Source organism: Lonchura striata, chromosome 3 (genome assembly GCF_046129695.1).
Source record: "Lonchura striata isolate bLonStr1 chromosome 3, bLonStr1.mat, whole genome shotgun sequence".
In the NCBI taxonomy this organism is placed as follows: Eukaryota; Metazoa; Chordata; class Aves; order Passeriformes; family Estrildidae; genus Lonchura; species Lonchura striata.
In genome coordinates, this window is record NC_134605.1 from 80,451,332 (window position 1) to 80,470,463 (window position 19,132).

The 19,132-nt window shown below is 37.0% G+C and overlaps 1 protein-coding gene across 1 annotated transcript in view; it reads left to right on the plus strand.

The window, feature by feature from the left end:
• The window catches only part of UBE3D (ubiquitin protein ligase E3D), a 79,454-nt gene that overhangs the window by 37,050 nt on the left and 23,272 nt on the right, over positions 1 to 19,132 (plus strand). The window contains exon 11 of the mRNA XM_077782526.1: positions 9,772 to 9,910. Coding sequence (XP_077638652.1) covers positions 9,772 to 9,910 — 139 coding nt within the window. The remainder of the gene's footprint in view (positions 1 to 9,771; positions 9,911 to 19,132) is intronic.

Sequence of the window (19,132 nt, forward strand, 5' to 3'; positions counted from 1 at the left end):
ACAGCTCTACTATGCACTTGTACCCTTCAGGAAATAAGCGCTATTAGAAAAGGTGTACACATATTTGCTGGGGCAAGTGGCCTTTATATACCCTTAAATACATATTCAAAGTGTTGAGAGGTTCGAAAAAACTGAAAAAAGAGATGTAACCTGAGAATTCAAGTACTTGGTTCATACATACTGGGAAGAGAGGCTTTTTGGTTTGATGGTGCTGCTGCTCGCATTTGATATTCCTTGCAAGTAAGATGGCACCAGTCAAGCCGTTAGCCTAGGTCAGTAGCTCACTGCTGTGTCCTCTGCATCCATCCTAAGCACAGTAGTCTACAGTTATTGTCAAACATTAGGGAAATTATGAGCAATCAGTTCTAATTTAGAGCAAGATGTATCCAGCAAGGAATCGAGAGTGCATAAGGTGAAGAAAAGTATTTTAAGAGGCATTCTAATCTATCCCTTCATTCTGAGTTTTATAGCCATATTCAAGAAAACTGCACTGTAGAGTCATAGTACTACTGTTGCTACTGCCATCCTCCGCTATGGTGAATTATCAGCAGAGATCTGGCTGCAGGAATATGATCTTTATTGTTTTCAGGAAAGTTACTTTAATTCTTTCTACCTGGGATGCAGTAAGACATGAAAAAAAAATGCAGCTTAAAGCCTTAACACAGCTATGAAGGTGAAGAAGCTTATTCTAAAGCATTGGCCATGCAGTTTTTATGAGAGTAATTTGCTTCTCCTTTTAGTGGGACCACATTACTTTGCTGCTGAGAAGTCAGCAATTGCATTGTACTTTGGAGCTGCACCAGCAATTCTGCATAGTGTGGATGTTTAAGAGCAGTCACAGCAGACTTTAGGTGTTGCTCAGTAAGAGCTAAACTCCAGTGCTTTTCTTGGTTTTGTAGGAAAATTAAATTAATGTGGATTCTACTCTTGCACCCATGTAGGCAAAAATAACGTAGGAATTTTAAAAAGTACTTTAAAAAATATATATTTTGACAGAATTCACTATCAGCCATGTTTTCGTCCTGTTATATCTAGATATGTTTGACACCACAAGCCCAGCAGAAGCTTTTTCTCCATGGGCTTGTATCCCTCAGTCAGATGCTCTAAAAAGAGCTTCACTGTAACTGATTAAAATTTGCAGCAATTTTCTGCTTTTCCAACTTCTGTTTTTGCAGTAAGCTGTTGATCTTGTAGAAGAATGAAGAATATCTCTCTCTGTGGACAGTTGTTGCTATGGGTTGGCTCTGTGGCTAGATCTGGTGTTGTTATGCCTTTATGGACTGTGGTTTTGCTGGTAGAGCATATTCTGGGACATACCCAGCAGGTTTGGGATTTTATATCCAAGACCAGTCCCCACAAAATTAAAACCACTTCTTCTCTTCATTCTTTGATGAGCCTATTTCTGCTTACCTGGTGCTGAAAATAAATAAAGACTAAATATGTCTTAGGTGTAGTCACAGACCATCTGTACATAGTTTGAGTACTGTCAAGAATTTTAAATTTAGTACATTTGCTAGTGTTTGTGGTCCCATGTATCTAGGTGTCCCATTGAACATAAGTCTGCTTTAGACATTGTTGCTTGATTTAGGTTTTCATACATCCATTTTAAATCCTATGAATCTTCAACCTACAGGTTTCAGAATAGATGAACACCTGCTATTCCTTCTGTGATGTTTAAGCTTTATTTCAGTGATTCTTGCAGCTGAAATTGTGTTTTGTCTTCCACAGAGACTGTACAGTTGGTGCTGTTTTGCAATGGAATGAAAATATTTTATGTGTGATAAGACTTTGCAGCTTAAAATTAATGCTTTTGAAATTGCATAGCAGCCAGATGGAGGAGGGAAGGCAATGTAGAAAAGAAGTTGGTGAACACCCAAGAATATTTAGTCTAGAGAAGTATGTTGAGCATTCCTTTGAAATTACATACTCCAAGGCAAAGTTACTCCTGGACAGAATTAAAATGTCAAGATTTATTGCTGTGCAAGAAGTTGCAGTATGTGGAGATATCTTCCTGTGCTTCAGAGGAATAATCTGCTTGTAAACAACCTTGTCTGTCTTGGAACGGTATATTAACACAGCTGTTTGGTTTTCTGCTTTTGCCATTTACCCTTTGAGAAAAAAAGAATGGAATTCTGTGGACTATTTAGAGGCTTTGTTCTGCAAATAGCATTTCCTAATAAATATCCCAAAACCAATGTAGTTACATTTAAGTTAATATAGGGCAGTTGAGTCTACTAAAAATGTTGGTTGGTGTGAAGTAATTTGGGCTTTGCTTTACAGTTTGAAATAGGCAGCTTTCCTTCTCTTTCTGGCTTCCCTTAAATAGCTTACAATGATCAAAGCATGTCAAGAAGCTATAAAATAATTCCAAATGCATTAATAAAATTGATATTATTGAGATTCATCTGTAGTTGTTTAATGCAGACAAAATTATTTCATCCACTGCCTTTTAACGTACCTTTTAGCATAAGTTATCTAATCCATGCTATGTATTGGAGTTAGAAATGAGAAAACTGCATGTGGAGTATGGATTTTAAATCATAAAAGCATTAATCAGAGCAAATAGCATAATTTTAATTAAAAGGTACTTTGAAATACTACAAGACCAGTTGGTATCTCTTATGTCAGCCCATCTGAAAAATATTATGACACTGGTAGTCTGGTGAGATTAAATCTGAATTTTCATTATAAGGCTTTCTTTTCAAATGACACATTGAAAGTGTCACATTGAAAGTGAAAAGCCTTTTTCAAATGTGACACATTGAAAGTTCAAGAAGGACTTACATTTTGCAGGATAGGGTATACTTAACCTGGTGAATTGTTTTTGCAGTGGATTTCTAGCTAACTTCTTTTGACTAGACTCCAGAATTGCATATTTTTTCCAATCAAAGTATTCATTACTCAGAAAAAAAGCTAGAAGACTGTTACAAGTGAACATGTCCTTATATATGCAACTATTATGGTAATTTATAGAAATATGTGTCATTGTATGTTAATAGCATTGTTGTATATATATATAATATATATACTACATTAAAGTATACGTACTATGTGCTATATATATGATGCACTTTACTGTAAGGATTATATATCAGTAATTTTATAATGAGAATGCTTTGCAAGCGATAGTATTTAAGACCATGTGAAAATACAGAAATTCAGTTAAATGAAGTCTTGTGTCTGTAGTGCTACACTGAGAAAGAAAACGTTTAAAACTTCAAGATGGAGCTTCTGTGTTGATCACTGTAGTCCATTGCAAAAAATACAAAGAGACATGCTTTCTACCTTCTTTCTTCCCTAAATATTTTGCTTTTCTTGCTCATTTCCTTGCAGGAACACTAGTGGGTTAAATTTCTGTTCTTATGGTTTTTTTTTCTTATGACAGATTTAATACCTATTGATTTGGGATATCATGCAACTAGTAAAGATCCCAGGGAAAATTTGCTCAAAGCCCACACTTGACACTCCCAGCTTCTTAGGATAAATAATGAATAAACACAACCACAGATGTTTGTTTCAGGACAGAAGCAGTGGTTCTACAAAGCAAGCTTTTTCGAAAGGAAAGAAGTCCTTTCACTGTAGACTGTGAAATACTGCAGTTCTTAGTCGTCCATATTATTTAAATTTTGGTAAGAGTTTAGTAGCTAATGAGCAGGCATTGATTTTTATGCCATTTTTAGATTGCTGAAAGGATAATTAAAAGTATAAATATCTTAGCCTCCTGGTACATTAAGTATATAGACACACCATCAACTATAATTAAGAATTGTTTTTAGATTAAATCACTTTTACAAATAGTTATTTAATTTAGCAGGTTTGTCCTTTGGTTCAGTAAAGTCATCTATCATTTCTCTCAGAGCTGTAGTTTGTGGAAAGGGCAGCTTTAACAACATCAGTGAGTTCTGAGATTCAGGGCTGAGCTTCTGTCAGCTTTTATATTGGATTCTTCAGCACAGGCTTGATTCATCAAAGCACTGGAGCTACAGTTAACATCTCCTTCAAGAGTTTTACAGCATTTGCAGCTCTAAATGCAGAGCACATTTGCCTAGATTGTAACTAATAAAATCTAGTTAGTACATTGCCTCAGCAACACTGAGCAGAACACTGAGTAAGAGCTTTTGCATTTTCCAGTTTTGACCTGTGTAGACTACCCTCAGTGTATTTTTAGAAGTAGCCTGCTAAATCAGAGTTGATGATGGGGATGTTCTGGAAAGGAAAAAGGAGCTTATCTGTTCCTCTTCAAAAGCAGACTTACTATGTCTCTTGCTGAGACAGTTCAGTTGCATTTAAAAGTAAATCTCATGTATGATGAAGGGTTATTATTGATAAATGTCTTTAGGACTGATGGAAGAGGCTTCTTTTTAAATAAATGAATTTTGTCCAGAAGTCTGGTCCAGTTTTTCAAAACCTTGTGAGAATCTTCATCAGTTTTTCTCAGGCTTGAATTACAAAGTTTTCTTTTGCTTCCCTGATGTGCCATGTATATTGCATTTTTCCATGAACACTTAGGATGTCGTGAGTGGTTTCTGTGACCTGATGGATGACTCTGTTAATTTACTAGTTCTTATATCAAGAAATTATGAAATAAATATATTTCATTATTTTGGTGTCTAAAAACTTGCTTTTAAGAACACAGTTTTGAAATGTTATTCTAACTTATATAGACAATTCATTGGGATCAATTCCACAGTGAACAGTGGACAAATACCATTTCCTGATGCATGGTGATTCAAATGTAAAACATTTTCTAAAACCATTGTGATCAATTATTCTGTTAGAGAAGTAATTGTCTTTAACATTATCTGAGTAGTTGTTTTCAAGTTCTACTCCTCTCTGCTTTCAGAATTAATTCATTGAATTTCAGAGAGCATTTGTTGATTTCTTTTTATTTTTTAAAGAAATCAAAATTTTCCTGGATTTCACATTATTAACTAAACAACTTTTTAAATACCACTTCATTTTATAAAAGCATTTTATACATGTGCCTATGGGAACTTTACTTTCCTAGCTGTATTTCTTTGATTGGTTATGGGAATGTGAGAATCATATAAAAAATTATAAATTTCTCCTTCAAATGAACAGTTCCTTAGAGAAACTATTGACAAGAGGGAAGATAGTCTCAGTTTGTCATCTTTATTTCTTACTTGTTTGGAATGCTCTGTTCTGACAATTTAGCGCATAGCACATTTTGTTTTGCATCAGCATCTAGCCAAGTATCACCCTCCTTGAATAGTTTTACTTCTTCACTTTCTGTACTACTTCAGTTCAGTTCTGAATTGTGTGCCAGAAATATATTAAAGTTTTATTAGCATTCATTGTATGTGGTCCTTTCCTTTTCAGAATGAAAGTTATGTGAAGTTCTAATTATATCTTTCGATCTCTTGTGTTTTCATGGGTGAGACTAATAATAGATATCTCTTAGATTGAACAAAAGTAGTTCTGAGTTTGAAGTTTCACTCTGATCTGCAGAGACTGCATCTCAGGTTTGATTAACACTGAGGAAGCCCCTGACTGTTGTTCTTACTAGGGATCAATTCCATTACCCCCAATTCTTCTTCCTGCCTCAAAATTCAAGATTGTTTTTTCCAGTTGTCTTGAACCCACAACATAGAGGGCACTTAAGTAAAAGCACCAAGTCTCTCTGTTTCACTCATTAGGGAGTATGGTGGGCTCTTAAGAACATGATTACTTTGCTTGTAGTAGTTGATTTTGCTAGATAGAAATACCATATTAATAAATTCATGCTCATATACTCCCAGGTAAATACCAGTTGATTATCTGGTATATATGTTGCTGTGATCCATTAGCAGCTTTTCTCTGTAGGGCAACTAATGTACATTTCTTCTCAGTACTCTCCTGAAAATCAGGAAAACATGGGACTTCCCCAAACCTAATTTATTTGGTTTTTTGTGGTTTTTTTTTGTTTTGTTTTGTTTTTTTTTTTTAAGAAAATCTGGTTGAAATAAGCTCAAAGGATTAATACAAGTTTTGGGGAAGAGTAGGATAAAGAAAAGAGAGAAAATGGAAAGAATAGAGAGACAAAATGCTTATAATTATTTGTGTTTTCCTATTGGTGAGTCACTGTCAGACAAACTGGATGATAATGATGATTTACAGAGGTGAAAAAAAAATCACTCTGGCATGTCCTTTTCTTGACTCAGAGCATGGTCTGAGTTTGTACCATTTTCCTGAGTATGTTTTACTCTTTTAAAGCCTGGTTCCTAAAGCTGGGTCGCATTTCCCTCAAATACTGGCAATGCCAATAGGTAGTGATGAGATTTTACTTGTCACAAAATTGATCCAAAGTAGATGTAGCCTTGCACCCCACAGTGACTTACTTAGAATTTGTTTAGAATTTATGAATTTTGTTTGCTACTGAGGATCGTATTTTTTTGTGTCAGACTGTGAAGTCCAGAATCTCAAGACTTCTTTGTGGTGTAGAAGAGTTGAATATTTGCTGAAGGAAGTACAGCATTATTTCTGTTGTCAGTCTCACTTTCTGCAAGCTTATGTCTTATCTCCCCCTTATTCCTTTCAGCCAGTGTAAGCAAGCTGTGTTGTGTTGTCTGGGAATTGTGCTGGGAGGTGATCAGCTGAGCTGTCCTCTGTGGATACTCACTCTCCTGAGGAGTATTATCTGCCCATCTACCTCTTCTAGTAAACAGAAAACAAACAGTCTCCTCTCCTGTACTGGAAGTGAGACAGCTCCCTTTATATAGAAAGACCATGAAACTAAGGTGAAAACCATTGGATTCTTTGTGCTTTGTTTTGCTTTTGTTTTATGCATAGATGCTTATCTCTTTCCTCTACAATAAAAATTATGGAAAAGTGCTTCTAAAAGCAACTGGGATAAAGAAGAACAAAGAGAAATGTTCTAGCAAAGCAGTGACTTCCTACAACCATTTGTATTGAATGCTGTGAAAGGGCAAGTCACAAGGACTAATTCCTAACGTGTTCCTGGAGCAGTAAATGCTGGGAATATATATGTTTTGTTTGTAATAAGGGACTACACTGGAATAATTTCAGGAAATACTAATAACTGAGCTAATAAACAAGAATTCAAATATAATTAGGCTAAATGTCTTTATGCAAACCTTCTTTCCCTCAGATAAACCAACAGCCACAAAAGAAAAATCCCCAGTTCAGTGTCAGGGCTGTAGTAGTTGGACTTCATATGAGGAGGCATCTCCAAAAAAATCCTTGTATCAAAACACAATAATAGAATCAAGGTGCTGATGTAAGTTGTGATGTTTTTAATATTGCCTGGAGATCTAAAAAGTTTCTTTGAAGAAAGGGTATTGATCTGTGGAAACACCTTCCTGAGACCCAGAACCGTAGCATACCACCTCCACTTTCCAAACTCTCTAGCTGTGTTTGAAGGTGTCTGCCCAGTGCTTTGTTTAGACTTGCTGATTTCTGAAAAAGAGAGCCCCTATTTTGCTAGCTTCACCTAAATTTTCCTGTATCACCAGATTATAGAAAATGTAGAGAAAATAATGAGTAAGGAGTGTATAAAGCTACGTTTCTAATTATGTGGGGAAATGAAATTACCAAGTGAAGGAAATGTAAAACTCCATTCTGGATTACAGTTAACAAGACTCCTTGGTTACTGATTACTTAGTGCTCATCATGTAGCTTTAAGTGTTCCTCCTGAGACATTTATAGAATCACAGAATGGTTTGGGTTGGAAGGGACCTTAAGGATCATCTAGTTGCTGTCCCCCTGCTGTGGGGAGGGACGCTTTCCACTAGACCAGGTTGCTGAGAGCCCTATCCAACCTGGAACTCTGAACCAGTCAGGGCTGCCTTTTCTGGGCTTGGCCACTTGTGTAGTCTGTAGTCTTACAAAATAATTCTGTTTCCATTCAATACAGACATAGTATTTGTGACTTAACTGGAGGTTTGTAACTTCCAGTAATGAAAATACTTCAGAGTCTCTTCTAAACATCTCACCTTTCTGTCCTAGTGGTCAGTTGGGGTTTTTTGTAGTAGTTTTAACCACTTCTCCAGATCATGTGTCACACTATAAATGTCCAGTGAGATAGTACATATTATAAAGGCTGTTAATGTGTGGGAGGTTTTGGCCTCTGCCCTTTAGTATGGTCTCAGACATGTTAGAAATCTTAAGTGATGCACTGCCATTAGAAGAGCCAAGGGGTGCCTTTCTCCTTCTCCTTACCATGTATGACATAGATCTTCTTTTGTCAAGATGACTCATTCTGGTGAGGTTTGAGAAAATAAATAATGCATTTGATAATCTAGATGTGATATGATTATCTTTTTTTCTTATTGTGGGGACGAAAAAAAAAAAAAAAAAAAACAGCGAAAATTCTTTTAGGGAGATCAAAGCCCCTCTGACATTCAGTGCATTATAGGTCTTGCTTCTATGTATCAAAGCAGAGTTGGATTCTTATATATGCATAGGTAAATTAGGAAAGAGAAAAAAATGTAAATATTAGAAAAGACAAAAGTTGGAGTTGGAATTCAAGTGGCCAGTTTCAGACAAATGGAGGTAAAAGTAGTGAAGTGAAAGTACACCCACTCTTTGAAGAAAGATGTGTAAATTATGCGAAGTAGGACATCTTCTAGAAGAACTAAGAAGGTGCTGCGTATAAAGTGTATATGCAAACCTGTGTGTAAGAAGCAAGACTTTACAGTGAAATATTGGGTTTGGGAGGCCAGAGAGAATGAGAACCATCCAGGATGACAGAGATACTATGAAGAGAGTATTTGCTCAGTTTTCACCATGCTGAGTGCTGGGGCCCCAAGTGTCTAAAAAAATGCAGCTATTTGTAGAAAGTACATTAAAATAAGCTGTTATGTTCACAGGCAGTTGTTCAGTCAGAAGAGCTGGAGGAATTTAAAAGTGAAAGCTGATGCTAAGATTGTTTATTGAAATGTTGAAGTCTTGGACAGGGAAGGGTAGCAGACATTTTCTTCCAAAGTGAGGCACTCAGGTCAGCTGAGAATAAATGGCATTCATCTTACCCAGGACTATCTGATATTACCTACACAGACCAAGTTATTAAAGTAACTGGATCACTGATCAGTCTGTCAGTTTGTGTATTATGGAAGACATAAGCATGAACTATAGGAAGCAGAATGAACTATAGGAAGCAGAATGATCTTGTGTTTTGAGTAAATGTTGTTGAACTAATCTTGTTCTTTAGGATGTGATAGTGGGAACAGTTTATGGGAATATGTTTCTGGAATGTTGTTTTTATGAGTAACTCTAGAAATCTGAACTCTTTTAATACATCCAAATAAAAGTGAACTGGAATTGATTTTTGCTTGGCATAGACTATTAGTAAGTTCCCAGTGAGCATAATGAACATCAGTTTTGAAAATTATGCCTGACCTGTCTTTCAGAATTGAATGGAATCTTTCTTTCTAGAAACAAAATAAAAAGTGGAGGCACTATGTACTGCAAAGAATACTCTATGTGTAAAATATAATGGGAAATTACAAGTGACAGATGAAATTTTGTTCAGAAGTAATGAAACTTTGAATTAGAAACATGAGTAAATTTTTATAAAATATGCTATGTTTTCCTTTCATATTTTGTATATTTTTGAAAGATATTGGTGGTATGGGTAAGGCACTTTATCTAAATACACGTTTTTCTGGTAAAACACACTGATCTTTGACTTTTACGGGGAAAACATGAAGGGAATTTTTTGTCAAAGTGCTATGATACATTTTAATACTTAATTGAAACTTACAGTTTAGTTATATTTTACGAAAATGAAGAAGCTTTTTTTTAACTCTGTAGGCTTGCTGATGCATGGGAAGATGATTTAGGAGTTCATCCTTTAAAGTTTCCATCCGAAACATGTTTGGAATTATTGTTGATACTGGGTTTGAGTACCACATCTCTGCCACCTTCACTTCGATGCATGAACTCTTTTCAGGTAAGGAACAGCTTCTGTTTCATTATAAAGATACTACTTCTGGAAAATTATGTGGGCGATAATCCCTTTCAGAGGGTTTGTCTTCTGTAGTTGCATGACCCTCCAGTATATTAAAATGTAGACCAAGGTGGAAAATGCCATTAGGTTTTTAAACAGTTCATGTCATCACTTTAAAGTGATGAAATTTAAAGAAATTTCATCAAACTTAGGCTACAATTGCTAGAATCTTGTGGGCCTAAAATAAAATCCTGATCAAAAAATAAAGATTTCCAGTGGTGACAATATTATTCTGTGTGTTACTTTGGAAGTTCTCAGGAATCATAGAAATTTTCCGAAGGAAGCATTGTTGCGGGCATGTTGTGATTTTTATTTCTTTTGTGATGTGGTTGGAGAGTATGACTTTTACAAATGCAACAGAGACAACTGAATTCATGATGATATGACATAACAACTCAGCCTTTTTATGATGCTTCTGTGTTCCCCTGTAGTTACATAGTCAGTAGGTTGAGTATTAATACAAATCTAAAGTAACCCACTGTTGAGCAGGAAGTGTACTGAGTCTGTGTTTGTTCTGGCAGCTATGAAAGAATCATCATCTTAGTTGGACTGAGTGTCCTTAACGGTGTCTAATGTGAAATCAGGTAGCCTCTATTCCCCCATATTTCCTGTTTGTACTTAAGGCACATCTAATTAGGGTCCCTGAGATATGTTTACCAAAAAGTAGTATTTTTGTAGATTTTGAAGCAAAAAAAAGGTTGTAAAACAAAATCAAGTAATTGACTTTAAGAGAGTTACACTGATGTACAGCTGCTGAAAACTCCTGTTTTAGGTACCTGCATTGCTTCTCACTTTGCATCTCACTTTGTGTGAAATAGGTACCTGCATTGTTTCTTACTTTGCATCTTGTGTGCTTGGAAACAGGGAATCTGTGCATGGTGATCACTTGGGTACACCAGCAGCCGCTGAATCACTTCAATGCTATTTTAATACCCAAGGTCAGAATCGTTACTGGGTTGTACATTCAGAGACCATGAAATTAAAGAATCTCCTGGATGCCAATAGATTGCAATAATTATATATTTCAAGGATTGGCCTGCAGTAGTAATCCATGCAGTTGAGTAGTCCATGTTTCCTATTAAGAAGTGAACATTTTGGTTGTCTAATGCAAGAGGATATATTCCTTGTCTCTTACATTACCGGTAATCTGTGGTAGAAGTCTTCCCTGCTTTACTCATGACAGGTTAAATAGGAGTCTCTTCCTGTATGCCGGGGCCCTATGTATTGTTTCTGTGCATACCCAGAACTCCTTTTTTTCCTTGGCCAGCTCTGGACAATTGTGCTCACTTGCTCCTGGATGATTTTAGCTTTGTGAGGCTACCTCTGTAAAGAAACCATTGCCCTAGAGGCACTTGGTAGAGGTCCTGAAAGCATAGGGTTATGTCAGCTGTGCGGTGGGACATCCCCGTGCATCCCCTGGAGACCCTTTGACCATGGCCTTTCAGCCCCAGATTTCTGTAGAACAGATGAAAGCAAAGATGCTAAGCTTGCTAAGCTCTTTTACTGAGCACTGGCCTGCACAGATTGTGGTTTTCCTGCCTGTGTGCCAAAGTTGGCAAGGTGACAATGTCCTGTCTTTCACAGCAACACACTTTGCAGTTTTTGAAAAGCCCAAGTTCAGAAACCTGCTCTGCTAAGATAATGTTCTATTTTGCCAAGTGGGAGGAAAGGAAAACGGCTTTTTTGATAAAATTCTGTGACTCTAACTGTCACTCTCCTTGGCAGACAGTCAATATCACCAAGTGTTTGTCCTAGGGGGCAAACATTGTCCAGTAAAATATTGTTTTATTTATTTTTATCCTTATAAACCTTGTTTGGATCTCAGTTAGTGAATCCATGAAGCAGAAACAAAGTTTGCCCAGGCTTTTTCCTGATGCTTTATAATGGTCTACCAGCCTTATTGTTTTTGAGTTTTTTTTCTGGCTTGCTTCTTCATGTTCAGCAAATACAAGAATTACAGATCCTAGTTTTTCTGTATTTTTCTTGGAAAAAGTTGGCAAGATATGAAGAGAGCTTGAATAATGATACTAAATTGTGCTGTTGCCTGGGCATAAGATCACACTGCATCCAAAATAGTGAAGATTGTGAGCCAAAAAGGGAATAATAAAAGGGTGCTAATTGAAAACTGATATTTCATGTATCTTAATGGAGTAATGGCAAAATGACAAAACTAGTTATGCTTTATTTTGTGGTAGACCTTAATCTGGCAGTTGTCTAGAAAAATTTAAAACATTTTAATTCTGTATTACAATGAAACTTGTATTTGAACTGGAAATAATTACAGAGTTCCCTGTTGTCTATGCAGTGGAACAGTGGCTCTCTTGTTCAACAGGGGCCAGGCTCTTGCAACTGAATGCTGGAGGAATTAGCAGGAAAAAACAGCTCCAGAAAGTGCCAGAGTTTTCTCCTTTCATTTATATGTGTTTCCACTGTTGGAGACATGGTGATGAGTTAAATGGACCACTGCTTTCTACTGTTGCTTTTCTTTATGTTTTCATACAGTATTTGGAAATGTATCTAACAGGCAGCTTTAATGTTATGTTCTAAAAGTTACAGTTTAACTCCTGATACCCTGTCAGATGGCTTTTTAAATCCAATTTGTTTTAATTAGGTAACCAAAAATGATCTCATTGACACCCATGTTTTTTGAGAATGTATTTACCCTCTCTCCCAATTGTATTACAGTACTGCAGTGTTGACAAGCCAGAATTTTACTTGGTATGCATCTGCATTGGGTGATGCTTAGGCTGTGAAAAGCACACAAAGGAAATCTGCTTAGTTGCTAATAATCTGTAATAAACTCTGTTCTGCCTTGTGCTCTGGAAGTACTCTCAGGGACTAGGAGACTCTGTATCAGTGCTGAGACATAAATTACATTTTATTTGCCATTGGTGTGCTACTGCTTAGTAACATAATATTTGAAATCACTTCTCAATTCTGTTTTGACCCTGTAAAGATCTTTCAGTATGATTTATGTTGCTAGAGAAGCCTGGAAGAAAAGAGCAGCAGCAAACTGTGCTACATAGCTCTGCTGAGTTTAAGGTGCTCACAGCCAGCTTATAAGTTTCCCAGGTTGTTGAGCCTAGGTACTAAGTTGTCTTTGGCTCAGCTCTTATTTCACCTGAACAATTGCAGTGACATTTTGTGATAGATGATAGAGAGTTAAATCTTAGGAAGCTTGAGCCTGTAAATTCTGAAGGACCAAAGAAGTTAGACTGTTTCTTGCTGGTTGATGGCAACTCCTGGGTTTACTGGAGAACATGGTTTCTCAGCCCTGATTTGTACCTTCCCAGGCTTGTAATCCCTCACCCACACTAAAGATGTCTCAGATCAAGGTAATAGGATTGACTGAGGCACTTGATACTTACCCTGGAGCAATGAGAAAAGCAGTAAGAAGGGAGAGAGGAGTTTGCCACTACAAAAGATTAATTTTTTTAGTTTTCTTTTGCTCTGAGCATTGTTTTGCCACTTTCTCTTCAGCTCCATTACACTGCACGGAAAGCTGTGTTACCTTATTACACACTCAATCTATATGACTGCCCACCACCTGAGCTGTCAGCCCTTTGCTTTAGGTATGGTTAGGCTTTACTTTGTGTATTATTCTTAATTCTTGCAAACACTTGTAGCTAATACCCATTTGAGTTATCATGTACTTTATCACAGCACTGCTCGGCTGCTTCTTCTCAGCACAGTCTCAGAGGCTGTGTTGGTATTTCAGAGCCTACAGCACAGAACAGTTAACACAGGGAGATGCTTTAAAGTGACAAGTAATCTCTGCTGTGTTTTTCTAACCTTATCTCGTCTTTCTCTGAATTCAAGCACAGTGAACAGGAAATGTCCTGGATATTGAATTCTTATGATGATATATGGGGCTGTTGAGCACATTTTCTCTCACTGCCATTGTTGTAGGAAACCAGACATTTTATTTGCCCTATCAAGGCACTATTCATAAGGCCACAGACTGTAAACAACAGTTTTCAGAGTTAAACAGATCATGGTTTTATTTTTACTTTTACAGTTGCGTGAAATTGAGGGAATATTGAGATTAAGAACTCCTGAGCTGTTTCAAAATTTTGTTTCAAATAGCTCTTGATAGTTTTTGGAGCTGCATCCAGTGCCCCTGGTAGCTTTCAGTACTGTCTGCTTTGGTTAAGAGGAGTGAAGCCACTCTTTAAGAAAAAACAAAAAACTGTTTATTCTGACATTGCAGTAAGAATCCCTAGTGGTGTCTCTGAAGGAAAAACTCATTTGCAGTTATTTTGCTTTCAAAAAAGAAGGAAAACCCAAGGTTTCTCATAGAATAGCCTGTCAATTCTCTGTCATTTAGTCTCTTAATACAGTGCAGGAAACTTGCTAAAGACAAGTCAGTTTAGAAATATAGAATATAATTTTCTCAGAAAATATTAGAATTAATAAATACAGTATTCATTATAGTTTAGTAGCTCTAGTATATGAGTATCAAAAGGGTCATGGAAAACAAAATATAAAATTACTGCTGTCTCTCAAGTCTATGCCTGATCCAAACTAAAGTATCCCTTGATATTTGGTGGTTTTTAATGTTGATACTTTTATGTCACTATGGATATGAAAAGCAATTTCAAAATCATTTATTGCAAGAAGTTAGCTGAAGATAACAGATGCACTTTTGTCTTTTGACAGTCCTTTTAGAAGCTAACAGCTGAGTAAAATTTACAAAAATCTGTTCAGCTTTTCCATTTGTTCTGGGCATTTGGAGCTATAGGAGATGTAAATATTCTTTTAAGCTGGATTCCACTCCTTTGGAGCACTGTCAAACAGCAGCAAAGACAGGACAAAAATATGATAAAAGAAAATATTGTGAGTGAAGAAATGGGTTTCAAAATATTGTGTCTTTTATTAAACTATGCCAGAAAGGAAAAGTAAATAAGTAAATTTATGCAGTAAAATGGCTTATTATTCCTTTAAACATTTTTGTAAATCACAGGCTATTACTTGCCTAGTGAAAATCTCCCACAAAATAAATTTGAGGTCTGAATATGTATATTCTGTAGTATTTCACAGACAAATAATGAGTTCCTATATACAATACAATTTTTTAAAAAATATTTCTCTCAAGCTTGCAACTGCCTATGTCTTTGAAACTTCTGCATTAACATTGACAATATTATGAAGCAGCCACTGAAAATACATTGTAATCTGTTTAAATGCAGTCATGTTTGTTTTCCTTAGCGGACCAGTTCTATATAATGTAAACTATATAGATATAACGTAAACTTTGTAATGTAAACTATATACCAGTTCTATATAATGTAAACAAACCCAGCCAGCCTCTTTTGGCTACTCAGATTTTACCCAAAATAATGATCTTTTGATTTTTGCAGGTTACTAGAGAAGTGCCTGCTATTTGCTTTTTGTAGTTTTGACTAACTCAGATAGGTTTCCAGTATGACACAGAATGGATTTTTTTCTGTTTTATTTGTGATTATTATGTGTAAGTTTTTAATTTTAATTTCAATGATTTAAAAAGGAAAGAAGTACTCATATCTTATATATGAAAGCAGACATAATTTTATAAAATATACATACAAATATTCCAGTGGCTTTTAAATAAAAGAACTTATAATGTATCTATTTGGGAGTTTTTTCATGTTTTTCTGCATTTAGTAAGAGCCATAATAAATCTATTGAAACACTGCCGAATAATTAGGAAAAAATTATAAAACTGTATGAACAAATTAGAATATAAAATTATGAATAGATACTGCCAAGAGCAAATGATATTAAGAGAGTTAGTGTTTCAATGACAAATCTGAATACTTTTTTGCAGAATTATAGAAATTTCTGTATTCAATTAAGAAATTAATATTTTGTCTAGTGCTTAATTGTTCCATATTAAATTGATTTATATTATGTCACTCAGGTTATCTGACTAGGTGTTCACTGTAAACTATCTTTTAAGCATTCAGGCATATATGTTGAGACTATCCCTTTCTTTTGTTGTTAACCTCAGTCTCAGAGGGAGCAATTTTTTTAGTTGAACTATAATTAGTATTTTTACATTCTTGTGGAAATTGTACCAAAAACGTTTCATACTGATTCTGCATACACTTTATTAAAGCATAATGTGTCCTGGCTGAGAACTGTTCAGTTCTGTATATACAGAGCTTATTGAACAATGTCAGTATGTCCTTACGTGTCCCTATATGACTCATGCATATCTGCAGCACAGGCTCACATTTCTAGGCTATGGTTTTGTGATATCTGTGGCTGCTTTGGACATGCTAATGGGAAGGTATTATGTCCCTTATCTAATATGTGGTGTGGCTACATTTCCTCTAATGGGAAGGAGCTGCCCATTTATATTCTCTCCTGAAACAGAATGAAATCAATCATGTGCAAGCCTAAACTGAAGCTATGAATAGGAAAAATGCAAGCTGAGCTTACTTATGGAAGCTCACTGAAACTTGTGGTTGTTTCAGTGCTCAGTGGTGAAAAATCAGAACCTTGACAGCAGTGACCCTAAACCGAGATTCAAAATTTGTCATCAGTTTCTCAGAAAGGGTAAATGGTTCTTTTTTTCCAAGGCAGTTCTTCAGTAAAGAGGAAATCAAGAGAGAGTGAACCTGCACTTATAAACAGAAGTAAATTAAATTACAAAAAAAGCCATGGGCTCCAAGTAAGAAGCAGTGAATATGTAGCATGCGAGCAAGTGCCTCCTCTGGAAGTATGGTCTCCTGCTGCTTGAGAGAGAAGATCCTCTGGAAGAACAATTCATTTCTGTGAAATTCCTTTTGCCTAGAATATGGCAAAATATGCCTGTTACATAAGCATCTGGTTATACTGTTCAAAGCAGTTTGCTTCGAAAAGATGCTCAGATATGTCGTCATGGGGGTTTGACCCTGGTTGCTTACCAAAGCTGCTTTATCACCCCCCTCTTTAGCTGGACTGGGGGGGGAAACTGCAATGAGCAACTTGTGGGTCAATGAAAAAACTATCACCAGCTACTGTCATGGGCAAAACAGATTTGACTTGGGGAAATTAACTGAATTTACTAGCAATCAAATCACAGTAGGATAATGAGAAGTAAAACAAAATCTTGAAAAAAACCCCCAAGTTCTCCCTTTTCAGGTTGAACTATATTCTCAATTCTTTGACAGCTCCTCCTAGCAGTGCAAAGATAGAGACGATGGGGGCCATGGTCAGTTCATCACACATTGTCTCTGCTGCTCCTTCCTTCTCACGTGGAGGATTCTCACACATTTCTCCTGGTCCAGTGTGGAAAATACCACGCTCCAGCATGGTGTGGATGAATGGAGGCAGAGATCTCTGAAGTTTGCTCTTGGGGAAGGAGGTTTATTGGGGGTGCAGGAAGGTCCTGCCTCGTGCTCCCAGGGGCAGCACATGGCCGGGCCTGAGTTGGGGGGGAGGGGAGAGACAAAAGGAGGGTTTAGGAGAGGGGAAGCTCCAAGAGAGGATGAAGTTCCAAGAGAGCGCGTGGCCCTTTGAAGCCTCCTTATCAGGGGCTTCGAGGTGGGTTGGAATAAGGCATATCCAATGGGGTTGCATGCACTAATGTTTTAAGGGAAGGATAGAGGTGTGGGGTGGACCATACATCTTTTGGGGGGTGGGATGGAACAGTCCATTTCACCCCAGGACCCATCCAAAGGCTGGGGTGTCATCTGGCCAGCTGGGAGAACTGTTCTCATCCTAGCTGTATTATTTATGAACAATCATATTTATCTATCATCTGCAACAGTCCAGTGTGGGTTTCCTCCCATGGGAGACAGTTCTTCATGAACTTTTCCAACATGGGCCCTTCTCACAGGCTACAGTTCTTCATTAACTGCTCCAGTATGGGGTGAGAAGCCCTGCCAGCAAACCTGCTCCAGTGTGGGCTTCTCTATCCACAAATCCATCCAAGACCCTGCTCTAGCACAGGCTTCCCACAGGGTCACTGCATCCTTCAAGCATCCACCTGCTCTGGCACAGGTTCCTCCATTCCATGGGCTGCAGGGGAGCCTCTGCTCCAGTACCTGGAACACCTCTCCTCCTTCTTCACTGACCTTGGTGTCTGCAGAGCTCTTCCTCCCACATATGCTCATTTCTGTCTCCCAGATTATTGAATAGGGTTCCCCCCCTTCTTTAGGCTGTTATCCCAGAGGCACAACCACCACCACTGATGGGCTCAACCTTGAGCACCTGTGGGTCCATCCTGGAGCCAGCTGGCATTGGCTGTGATATGGGGGAAGTTCTGGTGGCTTCTCACTGAAGCCACCCTGCAGCTTCCTGCTACCAAAACCTTGCTATGCAAAACCAATGCAGTCATTTACCATTTAGATATTAATGTACAATTAATTGCAGGGATCATGTTTAGATAGTCTGGTATAGCCTGTGAATAAACTGCTTGAAAGGGGTGAAGACAGAACTAATTTTTCCTGTTTTCATCTATTGTGAACTGTCTGATTTTTCCAAGTAATTCTGAAATCAGAAAGTGCAGTTGTTATGTCCTAATGATTGAGTAGTTTTGTAGGTAATGCACAATTAAGCAGAAACTGAGAGTTTGTCTTTATCAATAGGCACCACACTGTGGAAAAGACAAATACCCACGTTTTATGTACCTGAATATATACATAAAGAAGTCTTATGGGAGGTCTGATATACTACTAGGACATCCATTCCTATTTATTAATTGAAGCTGTTTGTGACTGAGAAACAAGCTCTGCTGAAAAGATATATTTAGACCTGTGTGCAGCCAAATACTGCAATACATGTTCAATGTGGTTTGTATAAGGCTACTTCCTTCCAAAACTTTGGCATCTGAGATAATCTTAGCTCTACACAGATTGCAATTAATAGCTTGATTTATGTGAGGTGCAAGTGTCAATATCGTAGCTAAAAATGCACAGAAATCACATTATCAGCTACAAAGAGGTCTTTTGCTTTAAAAATAATACTGAGTCATTGGATAACAATGATTCTATAATGGGGATTTTCCTTAGAAGTTCATGTTATGCTGTGTGTTTTGTGAATGTGTGTTGTTATGGAAAGCTACAACATTGTTCATTTCCATTAAGAGTCTGGATGGAAGCTTTGAAGCTACTTGAGGAGTCCAGAAAGCTTTGCAGAATAAAAGATGTATTTATTATAAGGATGATTCTTAGTAGGTTTAAAAGTGCTTTAAAAACA